The 17,679-nt window shown below is 43.7% G+C and overlaps 1 protein-coding gene across 7 annotated transcripts in view; it reads left to right on the forward strand.

The window, feature by feature from the left end:
- LOC137352536 (A-kinase anchor protein 13-like) overlaps positions 1-17,679 on the forward strand; it is a 424,312-nt gene that overhangs the window by 295,674 nt on the left and 110,959 nt on the right. For 5 of the 7 annotated variants that reach the window (XM_068018105.1, XM_068018107.1, XM_068018106.1 and 2 more), the window contains 5 exons: positions 8,018-8,394; positions 10,430-10,483; positions 12,937-12,999; positions 15,365-15,560; positions 16,082-16,166. In XM_068018105.1, coding sequence (XP_067874206.1) covers positions 8,018-8,394; positions 10,430-10,483; positions 12,937-12,999; positions 15,365-15,560; positions 16,082-16,166 — 775 coding nt within the window. The remainder of the gene's footprint in view (positions 1-8,017; positions 8,395-10,429; positions 10,484-12,936; positions 13,000-15,364; positions 15,561-16,081; positions 16,167-17,679) is intronic. The other 2 variants (XM_068018108.1, XM_068018109.1) reach the window with 2 other exon arrangements.

Below are 17,679 nucleotides of genomic sequence, written 5' to 3' on the forward strand. Positions count from 1 at the left end.
AGAGTAGTGGCCCTACTATTTCACCCATCTCGCAGAGGAGGACAGAAAAGGAAACTAGAGAGGTAGCAAAGCAATAATGAACTGTGGGTAGAAAAGGAAGCTGCTCCGTTGGCGCTACCCAGTGTGTGCTGCATCGTTTCAGCTGATACCTCAGGAATTCAAGCATTTATACTGCAGGTGTGGTTGGAAGAGCACTTGGAAAATGCCAATGCGTTGCTGTCACCAGTGGCAAACATTGACTGTGTTCGGATTGATACGCAATTAAATACCAATATATGGAAATATGTTTATGAAGTTCCCGTTTCTTCTTTCTTCCTTGCATGCAGTACAAACAGAAGTCACCCCTGACATTAAATTTCACCAGCCCTGACCGGTGTGTTTTTTCAGTACTCCTTTGAAATCTTGGCTCTCCGTTGTGTATTGTTATTGATGTGGGCTGATGCTATCCCTGTACCAAACTAAAATGTACGTTCAGCTTCAATTCTCGTAACGAAAAACAAACTGGAAAATGTGTTTTCTGTTGGTAGATTTGCTTGTTTTGACAGCGACTGTTTCTGTTGGTATGGGTTGGTTACTTGACCAGATATTAACATTACTGCTTCAGAAGAAAGGAATCAAAATTGATTAGTCATTTGACTTTCTAGTTAACTCGCCCAGTTATTGTTGCAGCGAGCAGTCTCTGTTTTGATCTTCCAGTTTTCCCTCCCATCTGGGTTTAGTTCTTCTCGCTAGCCTGGCAGTATTTACACACCCATTACTCCCCTTTCTTTCCCCAGACCCCAGCAGCTTCCAGCTAGGATCATTGGGCACACGATTGCTCGCACTGGCAACTCTGGACACATTCCATGAGGTTTCATCCCACATGACCGGCTTCCACACACCCTCTCCCGTTGAGCTGCCTTTTTCCCCTCATTGTCAATACCTTTATAATGATTCATACAAAATGCTCAAAGAAAATGAGGAAGAACACTTTTTTGAATGCCCCTACAATTTTTCTCCTGGGTTTGCTTGTAGCAATGTCCCGGAGATTCATCTTGAATTCCCAAGGCAATCCGGAAGTGTTGGAAAAGCTAGCAATTCCTCTCTTTAGGAGGGGAACACTATGATTGGAGAAGGTTGTCACCAAGGTATAATAGGCCCAGATGAGGAAACCTCTGACTCACCATGAGCAATATCACAGGAAATCCACGAATATTACTGACTCATTCTCCCCTTAACGTGAAGAGTGGATAAAGCCTCCATGCTGTGCTTTTTCTTAACTAATCTATCATCGAGCCAATTCTTCCTCTCTCGGAATCGCCACGGGGTGGCGCACAGTTCTCTTCCAATTAGCTGATTTGGCTCAGTTCATTGCATCTTGACAGGAAGTTAGAATTGCTGCAATGGGTCAAAGGTTGAAGGAAATCTATAGTGTCTGGGTCAAATGGAACAACTAATCCTGCACAGGCCATCATAACACATTGTTCTTTGACATTCAGGAGTCATTCAAAACTAAAACAAATAACCAATCCTGGGGAAATGGCCAAATTTGTACAAGTCAACTTAATGTTTGATTGTGCAGTGACCGAGAGAGATTTGTTCATCTCTCAATACATCAACAGTTGTTGAATTATGCGTCGATTGGTGTTGGCAGTCCCTCTGGTGACCTTTCTTCATATGTGAACCTAGACCGCGAGTGCTAGCAACTGATGTGTGACATTTCGTGATAGCTATAGACTAATGTAAATGTCAAATGGTGTGGTTTATAAAGGATTACCTCAAAACTAATTGTAAGCTCACAAGGTGGAGAACAAATCTGGATGGTTACTTCAGACTTTTCTAGAGGTTTGAGCTAGTATAGATTGAGTAGTCTTGTGCATCTGTACATATCTTGAGGTGTTCTATAGGGGGGAATTTTACGTGGGCAACAGAGGTCTCAGTCTCCAGTTGAAGCATTGGCAAGAGCCCCCCTTTGCTTTCTCTGGGGAAGGCCCGCCACATTATGCTGCTGCTGGTAATGGACTCACCAGAGGTGGTGGATCCAGGCCACAGGTGAGTCATGGAGGGATGGGGTTTTGCATGCTGGGGATCACTGGGGGGAGGGGGGGTGCGTAGCGGGGTGGCTATCAGTGGGGTCCCCAACCCAACCCCGCCTTTCCAATGCTGGGTCCTTCGATCAGATACCAAGTACCTTTTAACGAGGGATCCCACCAGGGCCGGCAAGAAACCCGCATGGTTTTGCTCCCCGTGCCACGACAGAGCTGCCCGCCACTGGGCTGATACCGGCAGAGGCAGGATGAGGCCCTTAATTGTGCATTAATTGCCCACTAAAGGGCCTCAATGGGGGTGGGGTGGGAAGGCCGTCCATGGATCGTCCCGCCAGGGACATAATTGGAGTGGAGGCGGGAAGGTGGCTGTTATGAGTTCTTTGTGTTGCCTTATGCAACACAGTAAGGTGCATGGATTCAAGTTCATTGAAGATCTTTAACAGGTTTATTAACAACTAAATTAGTATGTACAATACACAGCAAACTATTTACAGAATTTTTGACTAGGGTGTTACAGTAGCAGAATGACTCTGGCTTCTAGTCACATAACTACATCCTGGTACTTAGCTCATTAGCATACTGAATTTTTGAAGGGACATCACTCTTAAGGTGATTATACAACAGTAGCAGGGGTCCCCTCCCCGCCAACATCTCACCTGATTAAATGTTCTCCCCGCCACCAAACCGGAAGCAGGAAAGAGCATAAAATTTCCCCCATAGTGTCTGAAACTCTTGAGTGTAACCTTTTCCCACAGCATTATTATTCACTGTCGCCCATTAGTCATTCAGGCATTTCCTTGAAATGTTTCTGGGCAAGACTTCAGCTCCTAACGGTCACTTTCACTAAAATGTTATTTTACGGGTGTTTTTTTTTCTCTTCTCCACTGTTTTCCTTTCCTCTCCTAAAGTTGCTGGAATACCTTTCCACAGGGATTGTCAGAACTCGCTAATGATTCTCCAACCTAAACACAATGTGTTGGCAGGAAGTTTAACCTTGGAAGGACGTCAAAGCTGAGTCTGATCTTGGTCCTCCCTGCGCATGTACATTTTCCTGCAGAAGTTAATAGTTAGCAATAGGAGCCCCTGGCTGCTTTTTGTTTTTCTGTTCCAAGGGTGAATGTAGTACACCCCACTCCAGCCCTGGCTGAGATAAGCTACATCACTAAGACCTCTAGACTTGACTATTCCAACGCACTCCTGGCTGATCTCCCATATTCCACCGTCCGTAAACTTGAGGTCATCCAAAACTCTGCTGCCCATGTCTGAGCGCGCACCAGGTCCTGTTCACCTATAATTCCTGTGCTCGCTGACCTACATTGGCTCCCGATCAAGCAACATCTTGATTTTAAAATTCTCATCCTTGTTTTCAAATCCATCCATTCCCTTTTCCCTCGCCCTTTCCCATCTCTCTAATCTCCTTCAGCCCCACAACCCTCCAAGATATCTGCGCTCATCTAATCCTAGCCTCTTGTGCATCCCTGATTTTAATCGTTCCACCATTGGTGGCTGTGCCTTCAGTTGTCTCGGCCCTGAGCTTTAGAATTCCTTCCCTACACCTCTGCCTCTTTACCTCGCTTTCCTCCTTTAAACTCTCCTTAAAACCTTCCTCTTTGACCAAGCTTTTGGTCATCTGACCTGATATCTCCTTATGGAGCTCAGTGTCATATTTTGTTTTATAATGCTCCTGTGAAGCGCCTGAGGATGTTTTATTACATTACAGGCGCTATATAAATATAAGTTATTGTTGTTGTCAGCACAAGTCAGGTCTCCAATGTACAAGTCCATTGCTCCAGCAGTAATGATCAATTTAGCTGCAGCTTATTCTTAGTCCTTTCATTCTTGTAAATTCTCATGCACTGGGTGCAAGAGTATGTAATGTGAACATTGTTTTGAATTTTCGGAGCCTGGAAGAAAGGGCTGCTCTCGATGCTGTTGCCTCATTTGTGTAAAAAAAAAAAAAATCCTAAGTCAGGTGCCAAGCTCTGTTGGTATCAGCAATTTGAGATGTATGCAGAGGAATTAAACTTTAGGAGCTGGACTTTCATCCACATTCCCACCGGAAGTCTGTAAAATGGGGGGGGCTTTCTTCATCTCCAGGCTACACCCCTTTGAAGGTCACTTGCCGCCTTTTGGCTCCCGTGGTGGTCTCACTACAGCACTGTCTCATTTTCCTACTTGATGTTGGTGGGGATCCCATCCTGACTGCTCAATGACCCCACTCTCTAAAATGGGTTGGGTTGAAGCCAGAGGTGGAGGGGCAGACACTGCCCCTAAGGGGAAATACTTGCTCTGTATATAGCCCCAAGTCTCCCATGGTACACACTTGGCCCAGGGAGAAAAATGCTTTCACAGTCCTGTCCTAAAGCCACATCTGAATTAATAACTTCACAGTGCTACCTGATTACCAAAGACTAGGATTGTCCTGCAGACAAGCACATGGTGTGGTTTCTGATGACTTCACCCAGTTTTAAGCTGACTTCATATCTGTTGGGCCTGTCTTGCACAGTCCTTGCACTGGATCTCATCTGGTTATTTAGTTTGATAGATTCAGTTCAACTGTCCCCAAGTGATTTTTTTTAAACAAATAAAAATAGAACTTTTTCATGTCACTCTAATATTTCTCTTGCCCCTCCCCCATAAGCTCTTGCTTGTGATGTGTTTCAACACACAAAGAGTGGTCACTTATACAAAGCCCTCTGGTACCTTGCCCAAGTGGCCTTTCCTTCAGTGAGAGCTTAGATATTGTCAGTATCTTATGGTTTATTCCAGAAAGCCAGGTGGTGAAGGATAGAACTGGAGCCAATCGTTACACACATTTATAAGCATTTGCTTAGAGATACACATTTTAAACATGCACCTCCTGACCCTACCACCATATACATACAATTAAATGCAATTAATATACACTGAACATCCTATTCAGTCACGCAGCCACTGCGTTGTGTGATGACCTGCTACCCACACAGCAGCAGTTTTCAACAAAGAAACAGCTTGCACTTGTCTGATGCTTTCTTATCCCATCACAAAGTTGAATATTGGCCAGGGCACGAGCTGAACTTTCATGTTTGTACTGTGGGATCTTTCACTTCCACCTGCGAAGGCGGAGGTGGGGGAGTGGGGCCGGGGGGTGGTTCTGTTTCACGTTTCAGTCTGAAATAAAGTACCTCACAAGCAGCACTCCCTCGGTACTGCTCTGAAATCACAGAATCACGGAACTGTGACAGCACAGAAGGAGGTTATTCAGCCCATCATGTCTGCACCGGCCCTCCAAGTGAGCAGTTCACTTAGTGCCATTCCCCCAGCTTCTCCCCATAACCCTGCACAGTCTTCCTTTTCAGATAACTATCTAGCTCCCTTTTAAATGCCTCTATTGAACCTGCCTCCATCATACTTTCTGGTAGTGCATTCTAGATCCTAACCACTCGCTGCGTTTAAGTTTTTCCTCATGTCGCCATTGCTGTTTTTGCCAATTACCCTAAATCTGTGCCCCCTCGTTCTTAATGCTTTCACGAGTGAGAACAGTTTTTCCCTACCTACTCTATCCAGACACCTCAGGATTTTGAATACCTCTTATCAAATCTCCCCTCGGCCTGCTCTTCTCTAAGGAAAACAGTCCCAACTTCTTCAATCCATCTACATAAATGAAGTTCCCCATCCCTGGAACCATTCTCGTGAATCCTTTTTGCACTCTCTCCAGTGCTTTCACATTTTTCCTTAAATGCAGCTCCCAGAGCTGAACGCAATACTCCAGTCGAGGCCGGACCAGTGTCTTATACAAGTTTAACATAACTTCCTTGCTCTTGTACTCTATGCCCTATTAATAAAGCCCAGGATACTATATAGTTTATTAACCACTCTCTCAACCTGTCGTGCCACCTTCAATGACTTCTAACCCCCAGGTCCCTCTGCTCCTGCACCCCCTTTAGAGTTGTACCTTTATTTTATATTGTCTCTCCATGCTGTTCCTAGCAAAATGAATCAGTTCACGCTTCTCCGCATTGAACTTCATCTGCCACTTGTCCGCCCATTCCAACAACCTGTCTATGTCCTTTTAAAGTTCCACACTATCTTCTTCGCAGTTCACAATGCTTCTGAGTTTTGTATCATCCGCAAATTTTGAAATTGTGCCCTATACACCAAGGTCTAGGTCTTTAATATATATTAGGAAGAGCAAGGGTCTCAACACTGACCTCTGGGGAACTCCACCACCAACTTACTTCCTGTCTGAAAAATATCCATTAACCACTGCTCTTTGCTTCCTGTCACTCAGCCAATTTCAGATCCATGTTGCTACTGTCCCTTTTATTCCATGAGCTAGAACTTTGCTCACAAGTCTGTTGTGTGGCACTGTATCAAATGTCTCTTGGAAATCCATGTACATCACATCAACAGCATTACTCTCATCAACCCTCTCTGTTACTTCATCAAAAAACTCCAGCCAATTAGTTAAACACAATTTTTCCTTGACAAATCTGTGCTGGATTTCCTTACTTAGTCTGCATTTGTCCAAGTGACTGTTAATTTTGACCTGAATTATTTTTTTCTAGACGTTTCCCCACCACTGAGGTTAAATTGACTGGCCTGTAGTTGCTGGGCTTATCTTTACAAACTTTTTTGAACAAGGATGTAACATTTGTAATTTTCCAGTCCTCTGGCACCACTCCTGTGTCCAAGGAAAACTGGAAAATTATGGCTATTGCCTCCGTAATTTCTACTCTCACTTTCCTAAGTATCCTTGGAGGTATCTCGTCTGGTCTTGGTGCCTTATTGACTTTAAGTACAGATAGCCTATCTAATACCTCCTCCTTATCAATTTTAAATCCTTCTAGTATATTAACTACTTCCTCTTTTACGGTGTTGCATCGTCTTCCTTGGTAAAGACAGATGAAAAGTATTCATTTAATACCTCAGTTTATGCCTCCTGCCTCCGTGTGTATATCCCCTTTTTGATCCTTAATCTGCCCCACTCCTCCTTTTACCACACTTTTACTATTTATACGCCTGTAGAAGACTTTGGGTTTTCCTTTTATGTAAGTTGTCATACTTTCGCTTTGCTTCTCTTATTTGCTTTTTCACTTCCTCTCTGAACCTTCTATATTCAGGCTGGTTCTCTGTTGTATTGTCCACCTGACATCTGTCATAAGCATATGTCGTCTTTATCTTAATCTCTATCTCTTTCGTCATCCAGGGTGCTCTGGATTTGTTAGTCCTACCTTTCCCTTTCGTGGGAATAAACCTTGACTGTGCCTGAAATATCTCTTCTGTGAAGGTACATTTTTTTTCTGCCAGCCTTTGACTCCAATTTATCTGATCCAGGTCCATTCTTACCCCATTGAAGTTTGTTTTCCCCAGTTAATTATTCTTACACTGGATTGTTCTTAACCAGGTCTAGCAGTGTTCCTTTCTCGTTGGACTGGAAACATACTGCTGTAAAACCTCCTGTACACACTCTGGGAACTTAAAGTGTCAGCCTAGATTGTGCTGAAATCCTTTGTGTGTTTGAGTACATAAACAGGGCTGACTCTTCAGAAAGATGGGAGGGTGAGAGGGCTTGATGTGTGCACTGCAAAGCATTCAAGCATGTGCTCAACTGATTTCTTTTCATCTGTAGTTTAGGGGCACAGAAGCAGATTGTAATGCTGTCATGGCTGAGATTGCACAGATCATGGGTCAGGTTTGGGATCCTTCTGCACTTGTGATGAGTTCCACACAGTATAAACCATGCACCATAAGACCATACGAATTAGGAGCAGAAGTAGGCCATTCAGCCCATCAAGCCTGCTCCATCATTTAATAAGATCATGGCTGATCTGTTTCTGTCTCGAATTCCACACTTCCATCTACCCCCGATAATCTTTGATGGCCTTGCCTAACGAGGCCTAACCAATTAAACCATTGAAGAAGCTCAACAGAAGTAGAGTGTGGCAAATGCCTCACTGTCATAAAAAAATACGAGCCCAGATGTCTCTTAATTTGTTTTTGTGTTGCAGGTTGGAGATGGACAGAATGTAGGGTATGGACTTAGTGGTGTAACAACAACTAGTTCGACTGTTGGAGACCCTGAACCCTCAGAGGTGGCTGCGGTCCTTGAAGGCGATGAATTCTTGCCTCTCGGTGCTGTCTTGGAAATGAGAGAGGATAATGACAGACGGAGCCTTTCGAGCACTGAGCAGAGGGACAGCAGAGGGTCAGCAGGAGATGGCTGCACTGTAGTCTGCGAAGCTGAAGAGGAGAAGGACAGTGTCGCTGAAGTGCCTGCGCGAGTCTCCATCTTCAGACCATCTATCAGGTCACTTTCACCCTTCCGACGACACAGCTGGGGGCCGGGGAAAAACACAGGCAGCGAAACGGAGATCAATCAACGAAGGTAAGGAGCGAAAAGGGAAACATGGTTGGAGATATTGGGGACAGATTATATCAGTCTGCAACAGTCACAAATATTCAACTGTTGGACAATATGGTGGCGTTTTATAATAAAAGATTTGGCAAAGAGTAGACATCGATACAGTACAGGAAGTGTGGGTTAATTCACTAAAACCAGGAGTGAAGTGTGCTCCATTTTACAACCAAAGAAATTAAACCACGCAACATTTATTTTTTTCAAAGTCCTCACCTTTGTTAGCACACCTTTCTTTGCTTCCGCATCTTGTCTATTTTGCTGGCATTCAAAGTGATGTTGGGGAACGAGGTGAAGAAGAATCAACCACGGTTACCAAGGAAATGGTTTGATTCTTAAATATCAAGGTATTGGTGGGCGGGATTACGCTATCCATGAGGTTAAGCAGATTGAATCTCCACCTAGCCGTTTGTCCGAAACTAGAATGGTCCTTGTTTTTCTGTGTATGTATGCGTTTGAAAGACGGAAAATCCTGAAACTCAAGCCCGTGATCATTGGGTAGTGCGCACAATCTTTAGGTAAAGTAAAGCAAGCAATGTGCCTGAAGAGCTCAATCACACCACTGAGAGGAAAAGGAATCGATTCAATTTTAATGATCGATCACTCCAACCACAGTGATTCAGTAGGGAATGGCTGCAGCAAGTAACTCACCTCCTGACTCCCCAGTGCCTGTCCACCATCTACAAGGCAGAAGTCAGGAATGTGACTGAATACTCTCCACTTGTCTGGATGAGTGCAGCTCCAATAACATTCAAGAAGCTCAACACCCTGAAGGATAAAGTAACTGGCTTGATTGGCAACCCATTCACCACCTTAAACATTCACTCCCTTCACCACTAACGCACAGTGGCAGCAGTGCGTACCATATACAAGATGCACTGCTGCAACTCACTAAGGCTCCTTCGACAGCACCTTCTAAATCTGCGACCTCTACCACCTAGAAGGACAAGGGCACCAGACGCATAGGAACACCACCACCTGCAGGTTCCCCTTCAAGCCAAACGTCATCCTGACTTGGAGCTATATCACCATTCCTTCACTGTCACTGGGTTAAAAATCTGAAACTTCCCCTCCTGACAGTACTGTGGGTGTACTTACACCCCAAGGATTGCAGCAGTTCAAGAATGCAGCTCACCACCACCTTCTCCAGGGCAATTAGGGATGGGCGACAAATGCTGGTTTTGCCCGCAAATTGGTCACCTCGTGAACAAATTTTTTAAAATGATGGCGAAGGATCACAAGTGATAGCATTACTGACTCACGTTCAATTAAGCTATACAACATGTCTTGAGAGGTTACAACTATCAGGAAAAATTAAACAAGCTGGGACTCTTGGTTCTAGAAAAGAGAAGGCTGAGGGGTGATTTGATAGAGATCTTCAAAGTTGTGAAGGGATTTGATACGGCATACGTAAAGAAGATGTCTCCACTTGTGGGGGAATCTAAAACAAGGGGTCATGAATGTAAGATAGTCACTAATAATTCCAATAAAGGATTCAGGTGAAACTTCGTTACCCATAGACTAGTGAGAATGTGGAACTTGCTATCACATGAAGTAGTTGAGGTGCACAGCATAGAGGCATTTAAGGGGAAGCTAGGTAAGTACATGGGGTAGGAAGGAATAGACGGATTTGTTGATCAGGTTAGATGAGTTACAGTGAGAGGAATCTCGTGTGGAGCATATACACGGGCATTGACCTGTTGGGTCAAATGGCTTCTTTCTGTGCTGTAAATTCAATGTAATTCTACGTAAGGTCTGTGACGTATGGGATCAGAGCACATGAATGAAAGGGCTGGTTTTAATTGCTGTGCATTTTAGATCTTGGGCTTCAGACAGATTGAATGAGGGATTTGAGCTTTCTGTAAGTTTTGTGTCTCAATGATATTCATTGGTTTGCTTTCTTTATTTCTCTGGTTTTCATTCTTCTGATCTTTTCATCCTTTTTTTGTATCAATCATTTCTTTTCTCCATTGAATGATTGTTCATCTTCATCATTTGTTTTCAGTTCTGTGAGAATGCTTGGTGACGTCGTAAAGAGGCCACCAATTCATAGAAGAAGGTAAAAGATAAAGCGCAACTAATTATTTCGACCCAAGAAAATGGATGTTAACTTCTGCTTTCTCACTAACTGAGTGTTTGGATGCACCTCGCATGTTCAAAATGAAAACCGATTTCTTTTTTCTGCAAATGTTATTTCACTGAAGCCTGTTCAATGGCACTACTGACCAAAAATGACATACTAAATAGAATTAGTTCCTCACCAAAGTCTTGGAGCTGTGGGGAGTGGGAAAACAGATGTTACAGACCGGCAACAGTCAACAGGGGCTAGGTTTGTAACATGTGACTGACCCATACAAGCTAGGAGGGTCCCTGTTTACATCCTTTGTCTGTGCTACGTTAGTCTCAAAGGTAATCGGGGATGGGCAACAAATGCTGGTTTTGCCAGCGAGGCTCACATCCCATGAACGGATAAGGAAAAAGTTCAGCCATGCTTACAGCTGAACTTCCTATGTTCCTGGAGCACTAATCTGGAAAGTCTGGGTGTGAGTGTCTGGTGAGGCATACTCAGGCAGGTATTCAGTGTGGTGAAGTGCTGATGAACTGCTAGCACCTACAGAACTGAGTGCCTTTCTGAGCCTTGAGCCCTGTTTTGGTGGACGGCTGTTGTCCATCTCCTCCATGCTCGGGTGGGGGTGGTCAATGAGATCTTTGGGGGGAGTGAGAGAGAGTTAGTAGTCTGAGGTCCAAGTTTCAGTGTATATAACAGTTTGTGCATGTGACCCACAAAGGGTTCATTAATCAAGAACAAGGCTATTCTTTGCAAGTACTTTACTAACTGTCTCAACAGCCATTGCTGGCATGGCTTTCATTTCCAACTAATTACTGCAATGTTCTAAAACTTTCTCATAACTTCACTATTTAACAAAAAATATTGGAACACACTTGAAGGAAGGAATTTGCAATGACACAATGCTTTTTGAGTTCCGTGTTTACATTTTGAAATATGCAAATCAGTATTACCATGAGAATTGCAGTCACATGATGACCAATGTGTGAAATTTTCACGCTGAGCCCACTTGAACTGTGAAAAATGCCCATCGGTACAATTAAACACACACATACTGTGGCTACAGGAGAAGATCAGATGCTGGGAATTCTGTGGCAAGTCACCCACCTCCTGACTCCCCAAAACCTTTTCACCATCTACAAGGAGTGTGATGGAATGCTCCCCACTTGTCTGGATGAGTGCAGCTTCAACAACACTCAAGAAGCTCAACAGCATCCAGGATAAATCAGCCCACATGACTGGCACCCCATGCACCACCTTATACATTCATTCCCTCCACAGCTGCTACATAGTGGTTGCAGTGTGTACTATCTACAAAATGCACTGCAACAACTCACCAAGGCTTACTTGACAGCAGCTTCCAAACCCGCAACCTCGACTGCCTAGAAGAAGGGCAGTGCAAACACATGGGAACACCACCACCTGCAAGTTCCCCTCTATGTCAAACACCATCCAGACTTGGATCTATAATCGCCATTCCTTCATTGTTGCCAGTCAAAATCGTAGCACTCCCTCCCTAACAGCACTGTGGGTGTACCTACCCCACAAGGACTTCAGTTCAAGAAAGAAGCTCCCCCACTTGCTTGAGGGCAGTTGGGGATGGACAATAAATGTCGGCCTTGCCAGCGATGTTCATTCATGGGATGTGGGCAAACAAGTCTGGACTCGGTCTTCTACACTGTAGAGAAGTTGAGCGGTGTTACATGAGGAAATAGGTGTGGTTGTGTTGTGGCTTTGGTCGTGAACTAGCAACCCATAAGTTCCAATTCCACCAAGATGAGTTACAAAATTTAATTCATTGCATCTGATATTAACCAAATATGGAAAATTTGTGGGTCCATAATGGAAATAAATGACTACCTATTTATAAACCAGCTAGCTCAGTAATCTCTTTAGTGAAGGAAGCCTATCTCCAATCTGGCCTGATCAACAAGTGGCTCCAGTCTCAGACTCTGAAGTGGACTAGGCACTCAACTGTCAGGGCAGATAAGGATCTGTTATAATTTCCAGCGCCTGCCATATGCAGAGAATACATTTTTTTTTAATCCACTAGCGTGTCTAGCAGCAGCAACAACTTGCAGTCATCATGATTATAGGTCTGTCAGTGGTGGTGTAGGAGCAATTTGAAGGGATGGATTAAGACCATTACATAACAGTAAAAGCGAATTGGCTTGTTAAATAGCATCTTCTATGGTAAGCCTAGTGACAAAGAAAATATAATTTGACAGTATTTTGGCCAATGTGCATCATTTGAAAACTCGAATAGCCCATCAGGTACTCAAACACTTAACAATTTATTTTAATGTAACCTCATAACTTGAATTCAGCTTGGTGCCATTGCATCATGACTTCAGCTGAAATTTCCTCTCTATGTATTTCTCGTCATCTCTTTCATCTGTCATTATTTCCTTCCTTGTTCTGATCCTTTCTCCCATTATTCCTAGCATGAGTTGGTGTCCCTCTGAGAAACAGTGCCTTACCATGGAGTCTGACATTAGTTACCGAAGGTACGAATCGTGAGAGGCACTGAATAAAGATCAAACGGTTTTATATCTGTGTTTTCAGTTTGAGGTGGCAGGGAGGTTGAGCTGATACATACCTGAATGAAGCATATTAAGCTGACAGATTGTTTAAAAGGAAAAAAAAACCTGCAGAAGTTGGAAATCAAAAGTAAAAACGAAGCATTCTGGAAATATACAGCAGATCTGCCAGCAACTGAAAAGAGCACAGTATTTCCTGAGCATATCACAATTACATCTGACAGAACTAATTTGTTATTTTATAGTTTCTGGTTTTCGTTGAACTTGTAGGGTGGAGGGGGGGGGGGAAATGGCATAAAACTGCTTAAGATATTCCCCCAGAATGGTGTGGTGAGATTTGAAGGGTCAGCACAGAGGAACGTGCAAAGAAGCTGAGTTCCTGTTCTCTTCATGGGGGAGGTAGTGCCAGGCAGCTGGGCCTCTTCGAGTGGGGAAAGGGAGTAATTAAGTAAAAGCAGAGTGTGCTGGAAATACTCAGCAGGTCGGGCAGCATCTGTGGAGAGAGAAGCAGAGTTAACATTTCAGGTCTGTGACCTTTCGTTAAGATGAAGTGTCTCCTATGGGGTTGCTCTTGAGTGGCGCCTAGTGGCCAACTGCAAGTAGTGCTGGTAGTCTCGGAGCTACCTGCCTGTCTGGCACTCATCTGTAGTGAAGGGTGTTGAGGTGATTTGTGAAGAAAGAAAAATATGTATCTGGCTTTACTGGATGATACCATATGCAACCACCCACCACCCCCCCCCCCCCCCCAATGAAAAAGTCCATGTGAACTTGTAAAGAACAAAACTGAAAAGACAGTTGGATAATCTTTTGGAGGTTTAGAACCAAACCCAGGAAGTTGCTTAATTACAGTGGCTTGTGCATGTCTAACTGCACTGGTGGGTGTCACGTCAGTGTTTTTCTCAAAGTATTGCATCTACCTGACCTGCTGAGTATTTCCAGCAGTAACCCTGGGAGCAGTATTAATGGGATTGGGGAAAATGACAATGCTATTGTACAGAATGGGAGTGAAGTACAGGATCTTTAGCTAACTGTGTTTTTTACTGAGAGCCTTTGAGTGCAACCGATGCTTGCTGCTCAGCAGATGTACTGTCGACCCTCACACATTCTCAATTATGCTAAAAATGGACGCACTTTAGCTGTTTGTGCGCTGCTCTTTGTTAAAAATTTCCAGTCCGTCTATTTGCCTGTTGGTTGAGACTGGCAGTGCATGCTCATGGGGCATGGTTGAATGTGCGAGAGCTGGGTCCTGATGCTGCCCCAATTCTGAAGCTTCTTACACGCTGAGAGCTTTTGTGTTAAATGTGCTTTTGTTTTTGAAATTGTTGAATTCCTTCATAATAGATTTGTTCTCAGGATAGTGTCACCAATCTTGCTGCTAATCATTGTCCTACAGTTTTCCCACGCACAAGTGAAGTAAAATATTTCTTTTCTAAATCATTTGTAAAGATGATTATTCCTCTGCTCTCCTTGCCAAAAGAAACACAATTTTCCACAACAAGAGCAGGATGCCAGAATTGCACAGCAGGTCAGTTGGCATCTGGAAATGAGCGAAATAGATTGACATTCCGATTGTATGTTGGTGTGGAATTGCTTTTCCCGAGCTAAATTGGTGACTAATGTCCACTGATGGCATTGATTTTATTGAAAGACAATGTCCAAAGCAGTTTAGCTTTTCAGTGTTGGTGGAGAAAGGTCCTTAAGTGACTGAGTGAATGCTTGTTTATTCCTCAAGCTCGATTATCCAGCCCTCTCCTTACCACCCTTCACAAATTACAACTTACCCAGAATACTGGGGCCTGCACTCACACCCAAACCTTATGCCCTCCGATCTTCACCAGGCCCTATGGGGTCACCACGGTGAGGGAATTGATCCTTCTCCTGGACTTCAGCTGTCTCTATTGCCTCAGTGATCATGACCCATGTGTCCCTACCTGTTGTCATCAATGCAGCTGACTTCTCATTCCTAATCCACCGTCTGTTATCACTTCTTCAACCTGTGCCCATTCCCTCAGAAACTCCCTCTCTCGGCACTTTTTCATTGTCACTTCCAACCCTAATTTTTAGACCCTCTGAAAGACCACCTTCCACCTTTCTGTTCCTTTCTTCATACTGCTTGTATCAAGATTATCTAAAGCCCAATCCTGAGGTGTGTCACTATGTATAATGCATCACTATTCCCCTATTCTGCATCCTTAATTATTGGCAGCAATTAATTCCTGTACTTTCAGTATATTGATGGAAATTTTGAGAAGGAAATACTCAGTGAGGGTTCCCTTTGTATCTGCTACAAGTGACTTGCCAAATTAATTGAATACATCCTGTGCACATTTAGTTATAGCCTGGAAGGACTGGTAGCTGATAACGAGGTGACCAAGGAGCCGTCGCACACTGTCGAGTCTGTCTTGCGGAATTCCCGTGACCCCCGCCGAGCTCCAATCGTCAGCAACGATGAGCGTGGGTCGCTAGTCTCGCTGACCGAGGAAGAGATGGAGTCTGACCACAGCGAGGGCAGCGTGTTTGATAACCCGGTAAAGTAGCTACTTTAAAGTCATGTCGCGTGACCATGACTAAAGCTGTTCAACTTGTGTTTTGTTTTATTAAAATTGAGAGACATAGGTCGAAGCTCAAGGTCCATAGAGATGGCAGAATGAGAATGTGAAATACTGATTAAAGCCCAGAAGCGACAGTACAATAGCAGGGTACAAATGCTGAAGAAGAAAGCAGGGCTTGCGTTTATATGTGCATGCTTCACAGGATCGAGATGTCCCAAAGCACTTCATGCCCAATGAAGTAGTTTTGGAAGTGCAGTCACTGCTGTCATATAGGGAATGCTCAGCACATTTACATTGCGTTACTATTACTTCATCTGCTATTTTAACAGAGGCAGTGTAAATCTCTTTTAAATAACTCTGGTGATTGATTGGTACTGGTATTCTCTCCTTTAATCCATTGTATAGCTGAGTGTATAGGTTTCAGTGTGGACACAGTTAGAACTTGCATTACATTAGGAAAAAGAAATTTCAAAGGCAAATATGTTCTTTCCTTACAGAAGTTGACCAGGGCACAGCTACGTTCTGCTCCGCCACTGACAAAATCCATTTCACTGCAAGCCATCACCCCACCAAGCACAGACAGTGAGTACTAAGTGGATTTTCAAGCATCCTAATAGACAAATAAAAAAAATTACTAATTAAAGTGGCACATGTTTTGAGAGCAACCAAGGGTGGAAATGCTGAAAGTCTTGTGCTTTTTTTGAAAAGGCACATGTGTTTTTTTTTTTAAACCAGTTTTACTTTTCTCCAGTTCCTGCCCACACTTCAAGGTTTTGACTCCTTGCAGAAGTACAATTCCACAGATGTTACCCACCCTCCAGTATCATACCTAAATGGCCATTTTTCATGTGTGGACCTTGACCGTCAGTAGCAACAAGCAGTATAACTGTAAAGGACACCATTAGTAAGCCTGAGGCTCTCATTCACCAGTATCCACATATGCAGACTCCGAGCAATGGAAAATGTTCCCCTCCTTACCATGGGCTTTGGGTAATTAACTCCTCCGGTGTCCCAACCCAGCCGAGCTGACTCACCACAGACTGGGAATCAAACCCGGAAACTCCTTGAGCCAGCAGAGAGGGTCTACCTTTGTTTCTTCCTTAAAGAAAAGAGCGCTTACATTTATATAGCTGTTCTCATGCCGTCAGGAACTCCCAAAGTGCATCGAAACCAAAATATTACTCTTGACGTTCAGTCACTGTTGTTTTGGAGACAAATATGGCAGCTTTATACACAGCAAGGTTTTAGTAATATGATAAATGACCACTTAATGGCATTGTTTGAAGATAAATGATGGCCTGGAAACAGAGAGCATCCAAACTCTTAATAGTGCCTTAGGTTCTTTGAGATATAGCTGAACAGGCATGATACTTCCAGCAGTGCAGCACCCCCTTTACTGCACTGAAATGTCATCCTTGGTTATGCACGGAATGCTGGAGTGGGACTTGAACTCATAATTTTCTGCTTCAGAAGCAAAAGAACCACTGTGATCCAAGTTAATACAGGATAGCTAATCAGAATATTGAGTAGGAATGAGATGATGAGGGGGCTCACCAACCTGACCTTCAAGTGAGATGTTTCTGTACCAGCTTTCGAGTTGTGTTCCTGGAAAGTGAAGGATTTCAGTTCCCTTACATTGCCTGGTATAAATAATCAGAATCAAAAATGTGCATGGCAAAAGTAGACAGTAACAGGTTAACCTTGAGTAGTTGAAGGAATTTCAAGTCCTCTGAAATCCTCCCCAGTGATGAGTATGGGAGTGATTTTTTTTTCCCCCCACTAAGTCTCAGTTTTTAGAGTGTAGGGTGAACAGGCCGAGAGGAAAGCTCATTCTGAATCATTCACTGTGACGCTCCGTTTAAAACCTTTCTCAATATTACTGATGGTTCTTGGCTCTGACCTTTCAAGTATTGCATAATATGGTATGTGATAGGACATTGAAGAAAAGAGGTTTTCTCATTCATTCTACCTCTGGAGAAAGGGTACCATCCAGACCGTCAGCAGGCCCTACCTGTTTGGACACATTTGAAATGGACCTGGCTGCATGATATGTGTGCACAGGTCAAACTCAAGTTATTTGGAGCTGTTTTCAGTC

Source organism: Heterodontus francisci, chromosome 38, assembly GCF_036365525.1.
Source record: "Heterodontus francisci isolate sHetFra1 chromosome 38, sHetFra1.hap1, whole genome shotgun sequence".
Lineage (NCBI taxonomy): Eukaryota > Metazoa > Chordata > Chondrichthyes > Heterodontiformes > Heterodontidae > Heterodontus > Heterodontus francisci.